Source organism: Phoxinus phoxinus, assembly GCF_949152265.1.
Source record: "Phoxinus phoxinus genome assembly, chromosome: 12".
NCBI lineage: Eukaryota > Metazoa > Chordata > Actinopteri > Cypriniformes > Leuciscidae > Phoxinus > Phoxinus phoxinus.
This window is the reverse complement of record NC_136887.1, coordinates 18,955,978-18,974,619: the sequence shown is the minus strand read 5'-3', so window position 1 is coordinate 18,974,619 and position 18,642 is coordinate 18,955,978. Positions and strand designations below refer to the sequence as shown.

Below are 18,642 nucleotides of genomic sequence, written 5' to 3'. Positions count from 1 at the left end.
TGTAACAAATGAGGTCATGTTGAATTTAGATGTTAATATGCATAATATATGTGTGTGTTTTCAGAATCCAATTCCAAAGCCAACGCAGGAACCAACTCAGCCGCAGAGGCTTCCAAGATCCTGGCGGAGAACCGTCGCCTGGCACGCGAACAGAAGGAGAAAGAAGAGCTACTCCGCATACAGAAAGAAGAAGAGGAGAGGTGTGTTTTTTTTATTAGCTTCAGTGTGGTGTGTTTTAGTATCAGGAGCCGCTTTAACGGCTTCCAAATATACTGGCCTAATAATATAATATTATCTTTAACGCCCATTTAATCTGAAAAATCGGAACAAACACACTGGCATATGTTTGTAGTCATATTCTTGTTTTTCTTGTTTGTAAGAGCAGGTTTGTTATACAGAGTCATTAAGCTGAAGCGAAACCCTGCATCTGTTAAAACTATTTACCTTTGAAGTGCCAAAGGCCCTGAGGTATCGTGTCTCAACAGGCTGAGGAAAGAGGAGGAGAAGCGTCTGGCAGAGGAGGAGCGCTTGAGGCGCGCAGAGGAGGAGAAGAGGCTTGCGGAGGAGAGGAAGAGAGAAGAGGAGGAGCAGGCTCGTATAGCAGAAGAGGAGAAACAGCAGACAGAGCTAGAGGAGCTGCAAAGACAGGCTGAGGAACAGAAAGAGGTTAGCTGACTCTGCCATTGCACAGACTCCATGATAGAGATGTTGATTTTTCAGTTTGAATAATTGACTTCTTGCTCATCCAATGGCAGCGTGAGGAGGCTGAAGCAAAGGCCCTAGTGGAGGCAGAAAAGCAGCGTATAGAGAGAGCACTCATTATGCAAAAGAACCAACAGGAGCGCATGGAGAGAAAGAAGGTGGACACGATCACATGACTCTGACATTTACACAGTTTGCATTTATGGTAGCAGCTGAAGATTAAAGAATCATACAAGTTGCTTGAATATTTTGTCTCAATCTGCAGAGAATTGAAGAAATTATGAAGAGAACCAGAAAAACAGACCAACTGGATTATAAGGCAAGTTTAACAGCTTTTATTGTATAGCACACGGCTCATTCTTATATAGTGTAGAGGCATGATGTCTGTCTGTTGTGCATCATTTCCATTCCCAAAAAGTTACTTAAGTTGTGTGTGTGTTCTCTCAGAGTAATGATGATGAGAGAGACATTCCTGATGAAAATGGAGAGGAGGCTGAGGACCAAATAAACTGTGAAGATAATGGTCAGTATCGTTATGCCAGAACGGGCAGAATATTGCTTTGTTGGCAACAACAGTGAGTTTATTTGTAGCGGATGAATGATGTTTCACAAACTAGCAAGTGAGAAGTGACCGGTGAATTGCTGAAATTAAATTGAACACTTATTTGACACAATATTTACTAAATGAGCAAATTCAACAAGGTAGCTAGTGTTAAAAATCGCTAAAAATCGTGATATATTAGCCAGGTTAATCGATCACAATTTGTATAGAGCTGCATAATATAGGACAAAACTGACATTACTTTATTTGTTTTTTCTGCCATCTATATTGTTAAAAAAAAAAAACGTTTGTTTGCAACACAGTTATGAACGCTTCTCATTACAGATTTGGTGAAAGGGCTGGCGAATTATGCGTTCCCAAATGCACATTATAAAACGGATAGTTTCGTTTCTTGATTCTGATTGGTTGAGCCGCGTTCTAAGCCGTTGTAAATTATTTAACAAACATACACCTGTGACCACATTACATTAGTAGCTGGTGATTCTTTGTTGCTAATGTGTTATAAATGTTATATTTTTTTGTGGCTGGAGTTTATTTTATGAATAAAATATTTAAATGAATATTTTTATGGAGTAACCTGTAAGCACTTGTGGGTTTTTGACACTCCGCTCCGCGTCGTGCCTAGCTGTTCTAAGCTCACTGTTAAACACGGCTTCAAAGTGGCTTGTTGCTTTATTATAATAGACCCAAACTCTCAGCACGTAGAGATGAAGTTCATATGAAGCAGCATTTATTGCAAACAAAATAATGAGGTGAATGCTTGTGAATGCGCTTCACTCTGAAACACGCAACACATGTGTTTAATTAATTTAATCACAGCATTCACATTTTGATTATCTCACTAGGCCTTATTGCACTCACGATCAATATATTGTGTTGCTCTAATGTAGGATGGAATCGCTAATCTGCCTCATTACATTTCAGAGAGTCAGGCTGTTGAGTCAGAGCCAAGTGCCAATGAGACAGAGCCATCAGACTTTCAGGAGCATTACTTGCCTGTGGAGGAGCCAGTTGCAGATCAGGAGGAGCCAGATGTTAGTATGAACAGACAAACAGATGTGGATAATAAGGAGAACAGCAATGGACCAAGTACAGAAGATCCCTTAGTGGACAGGTAAAAAAAAAAACTATTTTACTCCAAGGTTATATCTGGGTTAGTGGTGCATAAAACAACTTCAACTTTTATATTTGTGCTTTAATCTCCAGCAGCCCCCCTCCCAAGTCCTGTCTGATGGAGGGCTCTGAGTTTGTGAACGAGGACTCTAAAGTGAGCCTGGTCCCTGGGTTGAATGGTAAAGGAGGACCCTGGAGCTTTGAGGAGCTGATCGATCTGGGTGTTCATGCGAAGAGCAAACCCCTGATGGACGACGGGGGCCCTGAGGGGCCTAGAGTGGCCTTTGAAGAGAAAACCAGCTCAGTTCATCCAGCCCAGTCTATTGAAACCCTGTCCGGTAAGAGCTTTGGTCTCTGTTAAGTCTGATTAAGATTGTTTTAGTTTATATCAAACTGACCTTGTTTCTCTTGTTCTCTCAGAGATGTGAATGCGCAGGTCTGTTTAAGGCCTGCTGATTATTGCACTCCACGAGTCCCGTTCAGCTGAGCCTCAGAGTGTCAGCGCTCAGACTCGTCGCACAGAAAGCGCACAGTGCCGCACAGCCTCTGCAGATAATAGATGGATAAAGCAAGAGAAAATAACACAAGTTGGAAGAAATGAGCTAAAGAAACGCTTCAGGGAAAGTGATAGATTCAGTGTGCTTGCTTCTTTGTTTAGCAGCTCTTCACCTTTATAATATTGTCATCAGGATTTATTGTTCATAACAAATGTTTTTGGGTTTCTTTTTCTCTTTGTCTTTTAAACGTGGAGACATATTTATTTATTCATGTGGCTTCTCCACATTTAAACGGCTGCTTTCTCATGACGGTTACCACGTGCACTTTGTTTTTTACTAAATTCCAGTTCAGGTGTTCACGTGGCACATACAAATTCATTATAATTTCAACTTAAGCGTTTTGTAGAAGGATATGATTATTTATGGAGTCAGTGCAGAGCGTTTTGAGGAAAGGAAACCTCTCGCATATCTTCAGCTGACATGGTTCCAATCCATTTACAGACGTACTAATTAAAGCCCTGTGTCTGAACTGTGAGCGGAGCTCAGGAATGTGACCCAAGACGGGCTGATGGCGCAGCAACTCTCGAGTGCTTTAGTGTGACCTCAGGATATTTGTTGTTTCTCCACTCCAAAGGAATAAACATCACCACTGTATAGTGTTTAACACTATATTCCCTGTGCAAGAACTCGAGCTCCCGCTGAGAAGCATTCCTACTGTGTAACACTCGTTGATAGCAAATCCTTCTCAAGATGTTTCATTAAAAACGTTTACCAGACTTGTTTATAATTCAAATTGAGTGCAAACATATTCGTACTGCCTTGAGCTCTGAGATTGAAGGATGATGGAGCTCAATGCGGACTGGCATAACACTTGTGGCTTTTGTTTAATGAGGTTTTTATGTTGTACGTTCCTATTTGTAGTAATAAACCTGTACATGTACATAAGTATGACTAGTTATCAAATATCTAATTTAAGTGCACACTCAATAACTCTGGATGTCTGCTTGAATCTATGCGCTACGATATTGCATAATATAACGGAGAATTACTGTAACTCTAACTTGCACACTTTTTGCATGTTTCTGGTGTCTGTTCCCTGGAGTTTGAAGAAACATGTTTCAGTAACTAAACTTGAATGATTTAATGTTCTCTAATTCCCAAAGTCCCCTCAGGGTTGTACTGTATCAAGTCCTGATGTTTTCTTTTGTATACAGTTACTGTTCGTTTACTTCTCACCATCCGTTGATGGATTAAATAACCACACCAAATTTGGTTCTCTCTTTGAAAACTCTTCTAAGTATTACGTAAATCAGTATTAGGCTGTCTAGCCATACTTGTGGTTGTGAATAAGAACTAGGCAGCAGGTTGGTGTACCGTATAGTGTGGTACAGCTCTATACTAAAAGATAAAATGCTGTTCCACACTCACAGGCCTGGTGTAACTAACTGTACATGGCAAGTTACAAAGTGTGAGTGTAAAGTGACGCGAGTCGGTAAAAGGAATGTAGACTGAGGGCGCAAGCCAAGTCGAGAGGGCTTTTTAGTCACGAGGATGCTGTGCGGTTGAACGGATGTTTGCAGAGCAAACGATGAGCATGTCGCCTCTTGTGATTTACATTTGCCGCTGGAGGATTCAGGGAAGTTTAAGTGAAGAATGCACTGAACTTTACCTGTGTTTTATAACAAGGATTTGGCATTCGACCATTGAGCTTTTGACTGCTGATGTCCAGACGGTTGTAATGAATGATTGGTCTCTATATGCTTGAAGATGAAGAGTTCAGTTGGCGTTGTGTACTGTAGTTGTGTAAATTGTTGAGGAGTTTCCTTTAAAATATTATTCAGTCTATATTTGCCGTTCAATGGCCACAGCTGGTCAATCCGTAAGTACATTTCCTTATTTGTATCATTCCATCTGTGTTTAGGAATACTGTAGTCCCTCAATGTGTGTTTAATGTTTCTTCTGTTGTTTTACATGCATCCACTTTGTTGTTTTGAATCTTTTGTTGTATAAGATTGCTTTTTGACTCAGGCTCTTAGACCTCAGTGGAAAAGTGTTTGCAGAGGTTATGTGACGCACGCTTGGCATGAGACTTGTGTACATGTTCAGTGCAATTCAGAAATGGGTTTGATATCATTGTGACCCCTTGGTTCGGCCTTTAATATGTACTCTTAACACTTTAAATTTCCAAAATTGCTTCAAGTTGTGGTGTATCTGCTGAAGACCCGATCATTGAGGCATGTGTGTACGTGTTAGTTGCATTTGCTTTTGTAATATGCTAGCACAGCCACTTTCAGACGAGTTCACTCCAATGCAGATGTTGTTTCCACTAACAGGACCTTTCGAGCCCTTTGTGCTGTATACATCCGAACTGAAACTGTTCTTTAAATGTCAATTGTACTCAATACAGGGGTAGAATAGGACGGTGCCTTAGATGCAGAATGGGCTGTATTTTATTTTCATATATTAATATCTTAACGCGTCACGTGAGCTTACCTCGGCCATGACAATCATTCTACTCGACCAGGGTCATGAATAGGATCTGCTTTTATTAGAGCAGTTTCTTGTCTTGAAATAGCCCTGACCACAAATGATATTTGTAAATATATCTAAAGTGTACTGGAAAAAGTATAAATTGTTAAAATAAAGTTTTGGAAGATAAAAGAAACTGTTCTTTGGAGTCATTTATTGTTTCATGCTCAATACATCTCTAATGTAATGTTCAATACAGCAATATACGTTTGTTGTATTTCCTATTGTTCATTTCATATATTGAAGCTTATTAAAATGCATTGTTAGGTTTGCAAATCCAGCGATTACATTTATGATTGCAGTTACATGATTTGCATAATAAAAGCCCCTTCACATAGCACTCACTATTTGTTCCTAGAACTTTATAAAAAATGATCTCAAACTTCCAGTGATTTATCAGCACAAACACCCTCACTGGTTTCTCTTTAGTTGAGCACTCAAAGCTTTGCTAGTTTGACACGTCTATTTCATCAATCCTAATAGCTTTTGTTAATTAGCCTCGTCACGTCCCATCAGCCCTCACAGCTTTTTGGCACAGTCAGAGCAGTAGATGTCCTCTCCGTTGATGACAAAACGCTTGTGGGCCATGGAGAGTGAGCATTTTTTGCAGTTAAAGCAATATTCATGCCAGGATTTGTTCTCGTAGTTCACCACATTGGTCCCTCTGCCAAACCCTGGGATGCAGAAAGACAACAGGTGTAAATATGGACACTTTTCCCATTAAAATAGCAATTATTAGTGGTATATGAATAAATAAATATATACTGAATAAATATATTGTACATATTTAAAAGTGTCTACGTTTACTGCAATTGTGGAGAAAAAGAATGATCATTTAATATTGTGACAGATGTGTGTGTATTTGTACTTTTATACCTGTGATAGGATTCTGGCATCCAGAGCACTTTTTGGCCACATCAGTCTTGTAGCAGTCCACACAGTAGAACTGATCTTCATGGGCCGTGAAACGAGCTCCAGCCAGTGGCTTCTTGCACGTTTGACACACAAAGCACCCCGAGTGCCATGGCTGGTCCTGATAGGTGATCCCACCACTGGTAATGGCCTGATCAATGAGAGTTTAGACAGAAGAACAGAGGATTCAGAACATGCTTGATAGGAACTTATTTCTGGTCTTCTTATTTAATTTTTTATTCATTCCCAAGTGGAACACTAAGTCCTCGCATTCTTCCACCGAGTTCACACTTGGGACGTAATGCCGCATTGACTGTCTGGTAGAAGTTTGCTGTGGAGCTCGCTGGCTTGGCAAAAGTGCATAAAGCGCATATCAGTCACAAAACCGAAACTGAAACCTAAAAATGTCAAATGGGACACCCTACGGTCTTGTGGATTTGGTGCATGCGGCACCATTGTGAAGTCCGCAAGTGCACATGAAGCATGCCATAGTGTGAGATTTTTCATGGACTGCAGTTGCATCATTACACCAGGTGGCGACAAGTTTATGAGTGAGTTAATGAAGCATTCAAACAATTTCTTCTAAAACAATTATTTTGCACTGCCTTTATTTGCTAACATAAAGTAACATGTAGTTCAATGTGCACTACCTTTCAAAAGTTTAGCCAAAGTTTTTTTTATAAGAAATAAATACTTAAAGGATGCATTAAATTTATCAAAAGTGACAAAGTAATTATAATGTTACAAAAAATGCCATTTCAAATAAATGCTGTTCTATTCATCAAAGAATCCTGAATGATTTCTGAAAGACCATGTGACACTGAAGAATGGAGAAATGGCTGCTGAAATATAGTTTTGCAATCACAGGAATAAATTTGATATATATATATATATATTCAATAAAACAAATAGAAAACTTATTTAATATTGTAATACTATTTTACAATAGTACGGTTTTACTGTATGTTTTGATTAAATAAATATATTCTTACTGACTCAAACTTAAGTGTGTTCATTCATTTGTTTGATAAGCACACATAATGGTTAATTTTGTAATAATTACCGCATCTGCGGTTAAAAATGTCCTAAATGTTTAAGTAGCTACAATCAATTTGGATGTTCAAATCATTTGTACTTAAATTACATTAAACTGACATAAAAAAAAAACGAATTGAATCTTGAACATTAAAAAGAGTTAAAGCAATTTAAAAACATGTTGTCATAACTCATTGATCATATATTTTTTTACAGTGTACAATCGTAACTGACCTCTTTGCACCGGACACAGTCCTTGGCGAACTTCTTCTCGTGGCAGGAAGTGCAGTACATATCATCACCCTTGGTCAGGAAGCTCTGGTTGCAGATAGGCTGCTTGCACTCAAAGCAGGTGAAACACTCTTCATGCCAGACTTTATGCTTGTACTCCACATTCTTAGATCCTAAAAGAGCAACAAAAACGTGGCTGTCATTTACAACACCCCCGTGTGGCCGAGATATTTTGTGTCGACAAAAAGTGTTATGTTCTGTGACAACTGTACACACACACCTGACGCAATCACTTTGTAGCAGGCCTGGCAGCGGGGCGATCCGTCACGGTCTCCACACTTCCCACACATGATCTTGCCATCGTCCTTGGCAGCAAACGGCTCATTGGCCAGCGGCTTGTAGCACTTGGCACAGCGGAAGCAGTCCTCGTGCCAGTGGCGGTTCTTATGGTTCAGCTCCTGGATAAGAGAGCACTGTGAGCACTGCACAATGTAAAATGCACTTTAAATGACTTTATTTCTCCCCCACCTTTGCATCAGCGCCTATAGGTTTGCGACACTCAGCGCAAGTGTTGGCGCAGAGCTTGTCGAAGCAGCGCACACACACGCGCTTGTCATCTTTGTTGGCGTACTTCTTTCCCTGCAGGTTGTCTCTGCAGTAGAAGCAGTCAAAACGCTCAGTCATTGTGGAGCTCAGATAGCTGCGAGGGCCTGTAGGGACAAAACAAACTATGAAAATAACTGCCAAACTGTTATTTTAATGTGCTATGTGGATTTTAAACAATGAAAACAGATGAACCCTTAAACGGATACCTCGGGTCTTTAGTGGCCCGGGACGTCATTCACTACCCTCCTCATTAATTTTTAAAGTTAGACATCCAACTTCTTTGTATATCTCAACCACTTTATTGTAATCAATATAATAATTAAAAAAAATGTTTAAAAGACATGGTTTCCCAATAATTCTTTAAAAAAATAGTATAGGGTCTTGAATGACCTGAGGTGTGTAACAGGATAAAGTAAAGTATTTTTTTCTGAACAACAATTATTGAATCTTTGATGACTGAAAAAGTGCACTCATAGATACCGCAGGCAGAAAACAAAAGAATAGGAAGTATCATCAGCAAAACTTGAAATGGCTCAGAGATTTACAGCAGAGCAAGAACTGAACGCAATCAAATATTAGCGTCACTGTCACTGGATGTTGGATCTGGTGAAGAAGCTGTCAGCGATCAAAATATTGATTTTGAAGATGTTGAAAATGATAGTTTTGAGAATATGTTTGAGACCGTGAATGTGAGCCAGAAGCTGAATGTACTGGGAAATGAGCTCTGACGAGGACAGTGATAAAAGTATAAAACATCTGCTCAAACTGAACCCTTCCAAGCTACAAAACATGCTTTATTTTATTCTTCTGTAATTATTACTCTAATATCAGGAGAGTTTTATATTATCGCAACAGGAAGAGATCCATCCGTGATAGATATAGATCCAGGAGGTCGCTAAAGACCCAAATATGTAATAATGATTGGCGAAACATTCATGTATTTAAGGGTTAAAACTTTTTCTACTTTTCTTCTAAACAGTTTGAATGATCATTTAACCACCAATTTGTTCATCTAAATTCCTAGTTTATTGCTATTATGACCTACATAGGCCTATATTTCATATATTATATTTTTGTCAAAATGCAGAGAAATTTGTTTTTTTTAACCCAGATACACAGGACTTTGTCTGGGAAAATACTTTTTAATGGCAATTTTTTTTATAAATGAATCTCAATCTTTGTTGGATGTTTTAATTCTTACACATGCCATAATTGTGTTGGCTTTTTTGCTGGACTGTTGTTTTTCTATGAGCCCCATTGGAGATGTTAGTCTTCACCTCTCCATTCCAATCCCACATATAGACCTCTCTCTGCCCGTTTACCTGTGACGAGGCCATCGTCTAAGTATGTACAGTCTCTCTGCCTGAATTTAAAACATTTGTCTGATAACTAAACGCCATCTCTAACATTGTGAAGACTGAACTCACTGTCAGCCTACAGACAGTCCACCAGTACTGTTCTGTGTTCTGCTTTACTCTCTAAATGGACTATTGCACCACTACTAATATTGCTTGAAATTAGTAATTTCCACCAAAGAAAATGTGCATGACTTTCAGAAAAAAACTGAGAAGTTTGACAATTGTCTACATTGTTAGACAAATTATATAAACTACAAAGAGTGTGAGATGTTTTGTAAAAAATATTTTTTTTCTAAAGGCGCACTTTTAAAATATTCCCAGGATTTCACAAAATTGTGCAGTAACTTAAGTAAAAACTGCATTATCATGATAAGTGTTTTCATCATGCAACTTAAGGGCTCATTTTCTCCCAGTCTGTGTAACAGTGTTACAGTCCACCATATATTGCACTGTTATATAGAGAGATTCCTTTTCACTGAATACAGGAGTTCGGCGCGTGACATCATAAAGAGGGATCTAGAACGCATCAAAAGCGTCTTTTAAACCGCTCAGGCAGGAGCAAAGAGATCTGATCTGACGTTACGAGACATTAAACTGAATGGATCAAATTTGTGGTCTCAGTCCCCCACTATTTCACACATAGCCTACTTTATTCACATAATCAAACCTGTGGTGAGAACTGACCCATACTAAAGCACGGTTTTATATTTGTTATATAACACTTCAACAGTCATAATGTTTTTTAAAGTTTTGCTGTGAAAATGCACGTCTCCTGATCAATGCAATACATCACAAGTCACCACAAGGGGCCAGTATAATAACAAGAATCTGTGTGGGACTGATTTGAGGGTACACTTAAAGGGATAGTTCACCCAAAAATGAAAATTAGCTCATGATTTACTCACCCTGAAGCCATCCTATGACATTCTTCTTTCAGACGAATACAATCGGAGTTATATTAAAAAATGTCGTGCCTCTTCCAAGCTTGATAATGGGAGTGAATGGATGCATGTCTTTGGAAGTCCATCAAAGCGCATCCATTCATGATTAAATTATTTTCCAATTAGAGATTATTATGTTTTCAGTACATCTAAATACTCTTGGAATAATGAATAGGACACGTGGACAGCTACTCTTCAATAACAGGCCATAAAAAGTGTTGCACTTAGCATAGATCAGATTCAACACGTCTATATCCTATTTCTGCCCTGTATTGATATTTGCCTTATCCCTTGGGCTGTAAAATAGTGTTGGGATAAATGCTTTGTCTGCACCTTAGCATCTGTTGTAAACACAACCTAGCAACCACATGCCAAACAACTTAGGAAAGTCCGCTTGAAAAGACAGATGCCAAATCACCCTACAGATGTGGCCACTAACACTTCCAGCCAGAGCTGCATTTACTGGACGTTGAAGTAAAACAAGTATTTTTAGAAGTACAGACTCATACAAACAGCTCTGGTTACATTCAATAAATGAAATAATAAATGTTTAGTGTACGAGGGAGATAAGATAATCTAGGTGAAACTTCCAACAAAATTGACCAAATTTGTGAAAAATCCAGAACCAAATATATCTAGGGTCTAAGTCTTTTTAGTAGTGTCCTTTTCCTGACGTAGACGACACAAGACGTAGTGTTGTGGCTTCTCTGAACTGAAACATCCTTCTGACCTGAGCAGTATGCTCAATCCCTAAGCCTTTTGGGATACCGTCCATCAGCTGTTCATTTTTAGCTAGCTCTGTCAGAGTCTTATCAAATGGACCGCTTTGTCCCAAAGCGAAGAGCAAATGCTGCTTTGAAAGGTCAACACGAGATCAAATTCAGACAACAGTAACCAAAGAGAGCATGTCCACATACAAAGCAAACATTGATTGAGGCACCTAAATTTGACAATAACAAATATAGTCTAAAAAAGTCATAAGTAAAGAATGTCTGTACTCTGTTTACTTAAATCAGCGAATCAGCTTGAGCACTATCTTGACTAAAGTGGTCTAGACTAGAGTAAGATGACATTCAGTTGTGTAACTGAGGTACACTGCGCTCACCATCATAACTACACAGATAAAGTAATACTTGCCTTTGATACATTGGGTTATACTGGGCTAGCTATTATCTGATTTGCACAGGTCTTAAGATTAATATAGATTAAGATCCAAAAGCCATGCAAAACCAATGCCGCCAGATCAAAACATTTGACCGATAAGATTTGTTTAATGTTCTTGATGAAGTCTCTTGTGCGCACCAAGGCTGCATTTATTTGATCAAAAATACAGTAAAACTGTAATATTGAGAAATAATATTACACTTTAACATTTTCTGTTTTACTATATTTTAAAAAGTAATTTATTCCTGTGATTTTACTCCAGTCTTCAGTGTCGCATGATCCTTCAGAAATCATTGTAATGTGCGGATTAGCTGCTTATTTAGAAACATTATTATCGATGTTAAAAAAAATCTTACTTAACCTAAACTTTTGAATAGTTGCGTGAGCTCAGCTATGAATCATCTCCAGCAACAAAATGTCCCATAATAAGTAAAGCAATGAGGAGAATCCACAGGCCGGTCCACCAAAAGTTTTTCATCACTGCCTGAACATCACACACTGCATCTTTACCTGAGTGCCTGTGGTAAGTCATGTCTGCTTTGGGATATTCAGGAAAGCCTTGAGGAAATGATAGAGATGGAAGGATGGATGGAGAGAAGCAAACAGCCAAAGAGTTACAGGGGAACTCACTCTTCTCTTTTAGGTATTTGTCATATATACGACCCCAGCTGCCCCTTAAAGCCTACACCCTGCCCCCCTGTTGCCCACCACACCCATGGCCTGTCCTCCCAAATCACAAACCAAGTAATCCCAGACAAAGCATCAGCTGCCCTCTCCATGTTAGGTCATGCTGCAAAAGATAAGTGAAGGGGAGGGAGCCAGAGAGACGGAACCGAATTCATCAGAATTCCTTGCTTGTGACATCAGTGAGCAGAATACAGGCATTTTCACAGCGTTTCATTTGGATCTGGTGTATCTTGCGGTTTTGTGCAGTAATCTGAAGGCTAAACTTAATGAGTTCTCCAACAACAACTTCGTTTATTAGTGCTTATATTGTGAAGTAAACTTCCTATTGCATGTGGTTTGTCTTTTTAAACAAAACTGGGGAAAGTGGACATTAAAAAGATTCATTGCTTCTCAAATGCTGCGTTTCAGGAGTTTTTGGATGACCTCCCCATCACACGAAAGAGTCACTGTCCTCAGATACCTTTGATTCTCCATTTGACCCTCAAAAATAAACTTTTGACCATCTCAGCTAGACCATGTTTGTAATAAAACTGAGCTGCGTTCTCATTTATCAACTTATTTCTGGAAGTTCTGGGGTTTGCTGGTTGTGATGTATGAAGAAAACTATGCTTCATTTGGATCCAGCCAACATTCCTGTAGTAGCTCATGAATATGTATGACATAATACAAAAACATACTAACGATTACAGACACTTCATTTTGCAGAGTTGAGCAAAGGCTATCAAATGATTTCTATGAAAGGACTGAAGTCCGAAGCAGTCTGAACTCATCCACAAACATCTCAACACTGCACGACTTCTAAACATTATCCACACCTAACTAAAAAAATGTTTTTATGACTGGCACTCATAACAGACTTCATTGTTCCACTTAAAACATCTCAGAAAAGTAGTAATCTTTGAGAAAAGTGACTAGTATAATTGTTTTTCTTGCCGATGCCACTTGGTTTGATGTTTTATGTTACATCCAGACATTTATAAATGTGACGTGAAAAAAGTGGCATCTGCACTTTTTTTTTTGTGGGACCACTTTATCTTTTATAATATGTATGGTGGTGTAGAGAAAATGTGTTTTTGTGTCTGGATAAATAAAAACCCAGACTCATTGGTGGTCAGAGTTGACAATGGAAACAGATCCACCTGTCATTTACCAAGATCCTGCCTTGTGGGAGGCCTGAAATAGCCCTGCTTAAACAACCTGGCATCATACGCTAACACAACCCCCTCTCATCTCTTATCTAAACCCTGCTGGAGAGCAGATCACAGCTGAAGGCCTTCCACAGGAATCTGCAGACTGTTGGCAGGACCTACCATCTGAAGAATAGTACTAGTTAAGGTACTAGTCGATGTTCATGTGATTGATCTAAGAATGGGTCAGTGTCGATGTAAAGAGATAGTTGCACAAACATTTGCAGTATAGACTTCTGGTCATCTGGATTGAAGCACCAGCTATGATCCATTTATTGAAGAATGTGAGGTAACAAGGTGTAATAGGACGTCTGTGGTAGACTGGAAAACAACAGCACTATTATGGCTCATAAAAATAAATGAACCAGTTTTCCTAAACATGCAAGCAATTAAGTTCATCTCCCACCAGAGATCTTGTGCTATTCAGTTTACTTGGATTTAGTAATCTATCAAATCTATTCCATTAGGAATTAAAAGCAACCTAAATGGGCAGCTCCGCTCTCAGATTTTCCAGGAATATTTCTTAAAAGCCCCTTCAGTTACCAAGATAAATCCACTCAATTTATCAAAATACTATTAACAGACTATGACTCATGTGATGACCGTGCAAGCGTACACAGTTAGGGAACATGACAACGTGTGCGGTCAGCGATGTGAAGGTCAGCATACCAGTGTTTTCCATCTCATTGACCAACAACATGGACACTGTCCTTAGTAAAGCTCATCGGAAGATTTTCAACTCTTCTTACGTGTTAATACATGCAATTTTTGACTGTTGACAGACAAGTCCAAGCAAAACCCTGTTTCAGGTCACAATGTTTTTTCCACTTCACCCTACGGTTCTGGAGAAGACATCCACTTCACTCAGTTGAGTTACCGTAAGAAACCATTGATTGTTATTGAGGACTGTTAAGATAGACAGAGATTTCCACATTCATGGCTCTGTGATGAGGAGTTGTGAAACAGTCCACATCACCGGCATAGAATTTGACCATGTTTACTGAGCATAAAAATTTAGATTAACATCAGAATTGCTCATATTCTGATTATGTGTCATGTAAATGTATAAACCTGACTGCCACTGTTTCCTAACATCTTACATAAAGGCTGGAATACACTACACAATATTTTGTTTAAAAATATAACACTTCTGATATCCTGGATGAAATCATAGTCTGAAGCTGAAAAATCAGAATCCGACTGCCAAAAACTGGCTCTGACAAGTAGCTTTGACTCCTCCACTAAATCGACAAAAGTAGTGTAACGTATTCCAGTCGGAATTACGAGAATAACAAGCCAACTTTATCCAGAATATGACCTGTTACCTGCACGTCTGAACAAAAGGGCCAGTTGTGAAAAGTCAAACTATCAAAGAATCAGATTTTATAAAATAACATTAAAAATGAACAATGCATATTGAAGAAAATGTGAAAGCACTATATGTCATGATCAACATTTTTTATTTATTATGCTCTGTTATCAAGAATAAGAATGAGAATTGATAAGTTAAATTGATAAAAAAAAACTGGAAAAAAAATACTCAAGAGTAATAAGCAAGAGAATAGTAATATGCTGATTACTTGTTACTTGCCCTAACCCTATAGGCCTAATATAATAGCTTGTAATGTAAATCCTAGGCCTTAGAAATCTGAAATGCATCACATAATACGGTTAACTTCACAGTGGAACTGTGTACACCAGTAGTCACAACTGGAGAGACGAGGAAGAGCTGTAGCGGCTCAACTGCGCTCTCAGTGGACAGAATGAGGTCACACACTCTCCAGAGCAACACATTTCCTAATTAGGACCTCCAAAGCTGTGTGCTGTTTTGACACATAAACGCCACCTAGTGGATTACAGCAGATGTGTTCAGCTGAAGTGTTTATATGGTGTAACAGATCCAAAAGTCTTTGTCCTTATATGGCAGAATGATTTCTAATGACACTAATATTCTGCAAAGGTACTTTACTTCTGATACTTTCAGGTTAAAAACAAAACATATGATATAATGTGCATGCAGTGGATAAGTTGTACAGCATATGAGTGAATTTTTCCAAATGAAAAAACTACACTGTAAGAAAAGTTGCTGCCTTAAATTGTAATTTGAATAAACTTAGATGTTTAAGTAATTTAAAAGTTATTACATTAAACTGACTTTTAAAAAAATGAGTTGAGTGTTGTATAGGCTAACATAAAAAAGTTGAAAATTGTTTAACTTATTTTGATGAGTTAATGCAATGCAAAAACATCTTAAGCCATTCATTATTGATTATATACATTTTGCAGTGTATAATTAAACAATAAATAAACATTTGTAGAAAGTTAAAGAAAAGTAATTTAATTTAATCATAACCAATATTAAAATATCCTAATGATATTATAATGCAAATAACAATCATTTAAGGATAAAATAATCTCCTACTGGATGAAATAAAATTCTGAACAAAATAGACAGAAAAACTGTATTTTTTTCTTTCTTCCGAATGCAGGATCTTATCTGTCTCTAAAGGAATTTGTTCCCAATAAGAATTCCATTAGCATTCCTGGCACTCAAAACTCTCTACATGGGACAAGCTGCATTAAACGTATCATCGTTACCCAAATTGGATAATATTTTTACAGTATAAAAATACAAACATGGGGTTCATGGAAAAAGTTTAACAATGTTTAACTTTATAATTTTTGGGATATAAGTAACATAAGTCGACCCTTGCACATACGCTCATTAAAGATTTATAGATTTAGAAGACAATATAAGATACTATGTTATAAAACACAATTCGATTCATTCATAAAAAAAGAAATGTGACATTCTAAAGTTAGATTAGTCTTTTACATAGTTTCAAGAGAAAAATGATATGTGAATTTAGTCTTTTATATGATCACTTACTAAATATTTCTATTAAAGAACCCCTTAAAAAGCGATATATGAATTTATCTATCATAATCCCTAGATCACACTTACCAGTATGCACTGAGCAGTGTGGATCGCAGCTGTGAGTCTGCAGTGGTGATGAGAGATGGTCTCCTCCTCGTCTGCAGGATCACTGGGCTTAAAAAGATCCACAAGGGGGAGTGAAAAAAAATCAGGATATGATCCAAATACTTTGAGTTCATCTCAACAATGACATCAGACTGGAATTCACTCTTTGTGCTCAACCAATTGTGTATAAAAGCCTACAGAGAATGTAGACATATTGAAGTGAGTATGATAAATAATCATCTGTTCAGAAGAAATATGAACATGTTTAAGTCTTTCATTTGATATAGCTCAGACTTCTAATGCGTCATTGCAGATGCTTTATGGCAGAACATATTCTCTACATAATTTAATGTATCTGGGTGTGGTTTTATTGTGTTTATTTCTTTACTTTATTCAACAACTTCTTAACTCAAAAGCTGTTATAAAAATGTTTGGAGGCTCGAATTCCCCAAAATGTATGCAACTTACTGAGATATAGCCTTTGTGACAACTGGCCCCCATCTTCCTAGCAATAATTACAAAACAAAAGGATTTTGTGGCAGAAGTGAATTCATTGGCTCCGTCACAGGTGGTGCCAGGACATAAATAAGCATAAATGTGCCAGCTGCTGCTGCCAGGCCCTTCACAGCGTCTGATCTCCGTGTCACCGATGTCTTTAACTGTTTGGAGGCTCTCCAGGGACTGATGACAGGCTCGAGGTTGTTTAAAGGTGATGATATTTGTGCACTCTGTTAATTCCAGAACACTGTACATGTCAATAGTGTCATACAATAATGTTGTTCTGTTGTCAAGGTCTCACGGCAGTAAAAACGGCATCATCTCTGAAAGCTATCAAATTATCTTAGTGGTCTTTTTTAAAATATTTTATTTAGGCATGTAGTCAACTACATAATTACATTATTTTTAAGACTGAACTGTCATGCGCGAGACGCTGCAAAAGACGCAGCGGTTATACATGTCTGTCTAGTGCGCGCGTTTACATGGAAATCAATGGAATTGTCATTGCTTTCTGGGTGTGAATGGTCACTAAATATTCAATAGATTTTTGTAGGCGGCGTGAAACATAAGTTGCCAGTCTTTTCTTCCCTATTGAGATGTAGATCCGAGTTAAACGGCTTCTCGAACAAGAAAAAAAATGTAGGACAGGACTTGATTTTGTCCATCAGGAATTGATTGGATGGTTGTGGTTTGCTATTGTTGTGATGTCATGTGAGTGACAGGTTGTTCCGCCCCCACGCAGGTGAACACATCATCAGAGAAGAGATGTCATTGCACGAGAAAGGAAAGTTATCTTTATTAAAGATTATGAAGGCACATGAATAAGAAAAAAAAGAAGTGCTCAGATAAATAGTTTATAATTAGTACAGCAACAAAAATGGTAAACTTTATTTACAACAAAAATAAAGTATAGTTTATTGTAAAAATAGAAATTGACTTTGAAAAATAAACCCACCTGAGAAACATGAACTGGAGTAAAATGCCTTGTGATGCCTTGTCCCTATACTTAGACATTCCTCAATTTAAAGACTGAAAAGTTTAAATTTGGTCTGAGTATGGATTTTTTTTCCATCCATTAGCGTTCACTTTACTGTGTCATAATATTTTTATCTGCTGTTAATGTTTGTGGAAATATAGCACTGAAAGTGCTTGTGAAACAGACAGGCTTTTATCTTTTATTTTGCCTCAAAACAGGCCCAAATTTCCAATATGATTTGACCATTATGTTAGTTTCACCTGTACAGGTCTCCTTTACAGCAGTGATGGCCGAAATCGGTCACATATACAACAGAAGAGAAAAGACACCGTTTTCCAGTGCAGCAGATGATCTCAATGACACACTGAAACCAAAAAAATTTCATTTACTAATATAGAAATTAGTTGAATCTACTAAAAAATTGTCTTTAGTTCTTAGACGTTGCATGTCTGGTTCGTTACAATGTTATTGGGTAAAGGCGTTGCTGTGTTTTCCCCAATAAACTGACACAAATAACTTTTTCTGAATTGTTGTCAGACTATGATGTAAATGTTGGACTGGATGTGATTCCAGTAAGGATGTGCTCTTGTTAAGAGTTCTGACCATATTAGGAACATGTTACCTGATCCTTCTTCACACTGACCTCTCCTCTTCTCTCATC

General features: G+C 38.0%; 2 protein-coding genes across 16 annotated transcripts in view; one reads left to right on the top strand and one right to left on the bottom strand.

Annotated features, from left to right (window-relative positions):
- map7d3 (MAP7 domain containing 3) overlaps positions 1–5,531 on the top strand; it is a 40,724-nt gene extending 35,193 nt beyond the window's left edge. For 12 of the 14 annotated variants that reach the window (XM_079630963.1, XM_079630968.1, XM_079630967.1 and 9 more), the window contains 8 exons: positions 65–200; positions 486–666; positions 756–860; positions 968–1,021; positions 1,150–1,225; positions 2,189–2,378; positions 2,471–2,715; positions 2,798–5,531. In XM_079630963.1, coding sequence (XP_079487089.1) covers positions 65–200; positions 486–666; positions 756–860; positions 968–1,021; positions 1,150–1,225; positions 2,189–2,378; positions 2,471–2,715; positions 2,798–2,805 — 995 coding nt within the window. In that variant the 3' untranslated portion in view covers positions 2,806–5,531. The remainder of the gene's footprint in view (positions 1–64; positions 201–485; positions 667–755; positions 861–967; positions 1,022–1,149; positions 1,226–2,188; positions 2,379–2,470; positions 2,716–2,797) is intronic. The other 2 variants (XM_079630964.1, XM_079630959.1) reach the window with 1 other exon arrangement.
- On the bottom strand, positions 5,405–16,591 carry fhl1a (four and a half LIM domains 1a). 2 transcript variants are annotated; one of them, XM_079630973.1, is made up of 6 exons: positions 16,490–16,591; positions 8,110–8,291; positions 7,862–8,039; positions 7,585–7,754; positions 6,280–6,466; positions 5,405–6,077 (listed from the first exon to the last, which is right to left on the bottom strand). In XM_079630973.1, the coding sequence occupies exons 2-6, from the start codon at positions 8,263–8,265 to the stop codon at positions 5,923–5,925; spliced, it is 846 nt and encodes a 281-aa protein (XP_079487099.1). In that variant the 5' UTR covers positions 8,266–8,291; positions 16,490–16,591; the 3' UTR covers positions 5,405–5,922. The 2 variants fall into 2 exon arrangements, with proteins under 2 accessions (XP_079487099.1, XP_079487098.1); XM_079630972.1 differs by lacking the exon at positions 16,490–16,591 and adding an exon at positions 12,161–12,422.
- Positions 16,592–18,642: the final 2,051 nt, after the last annotated feature.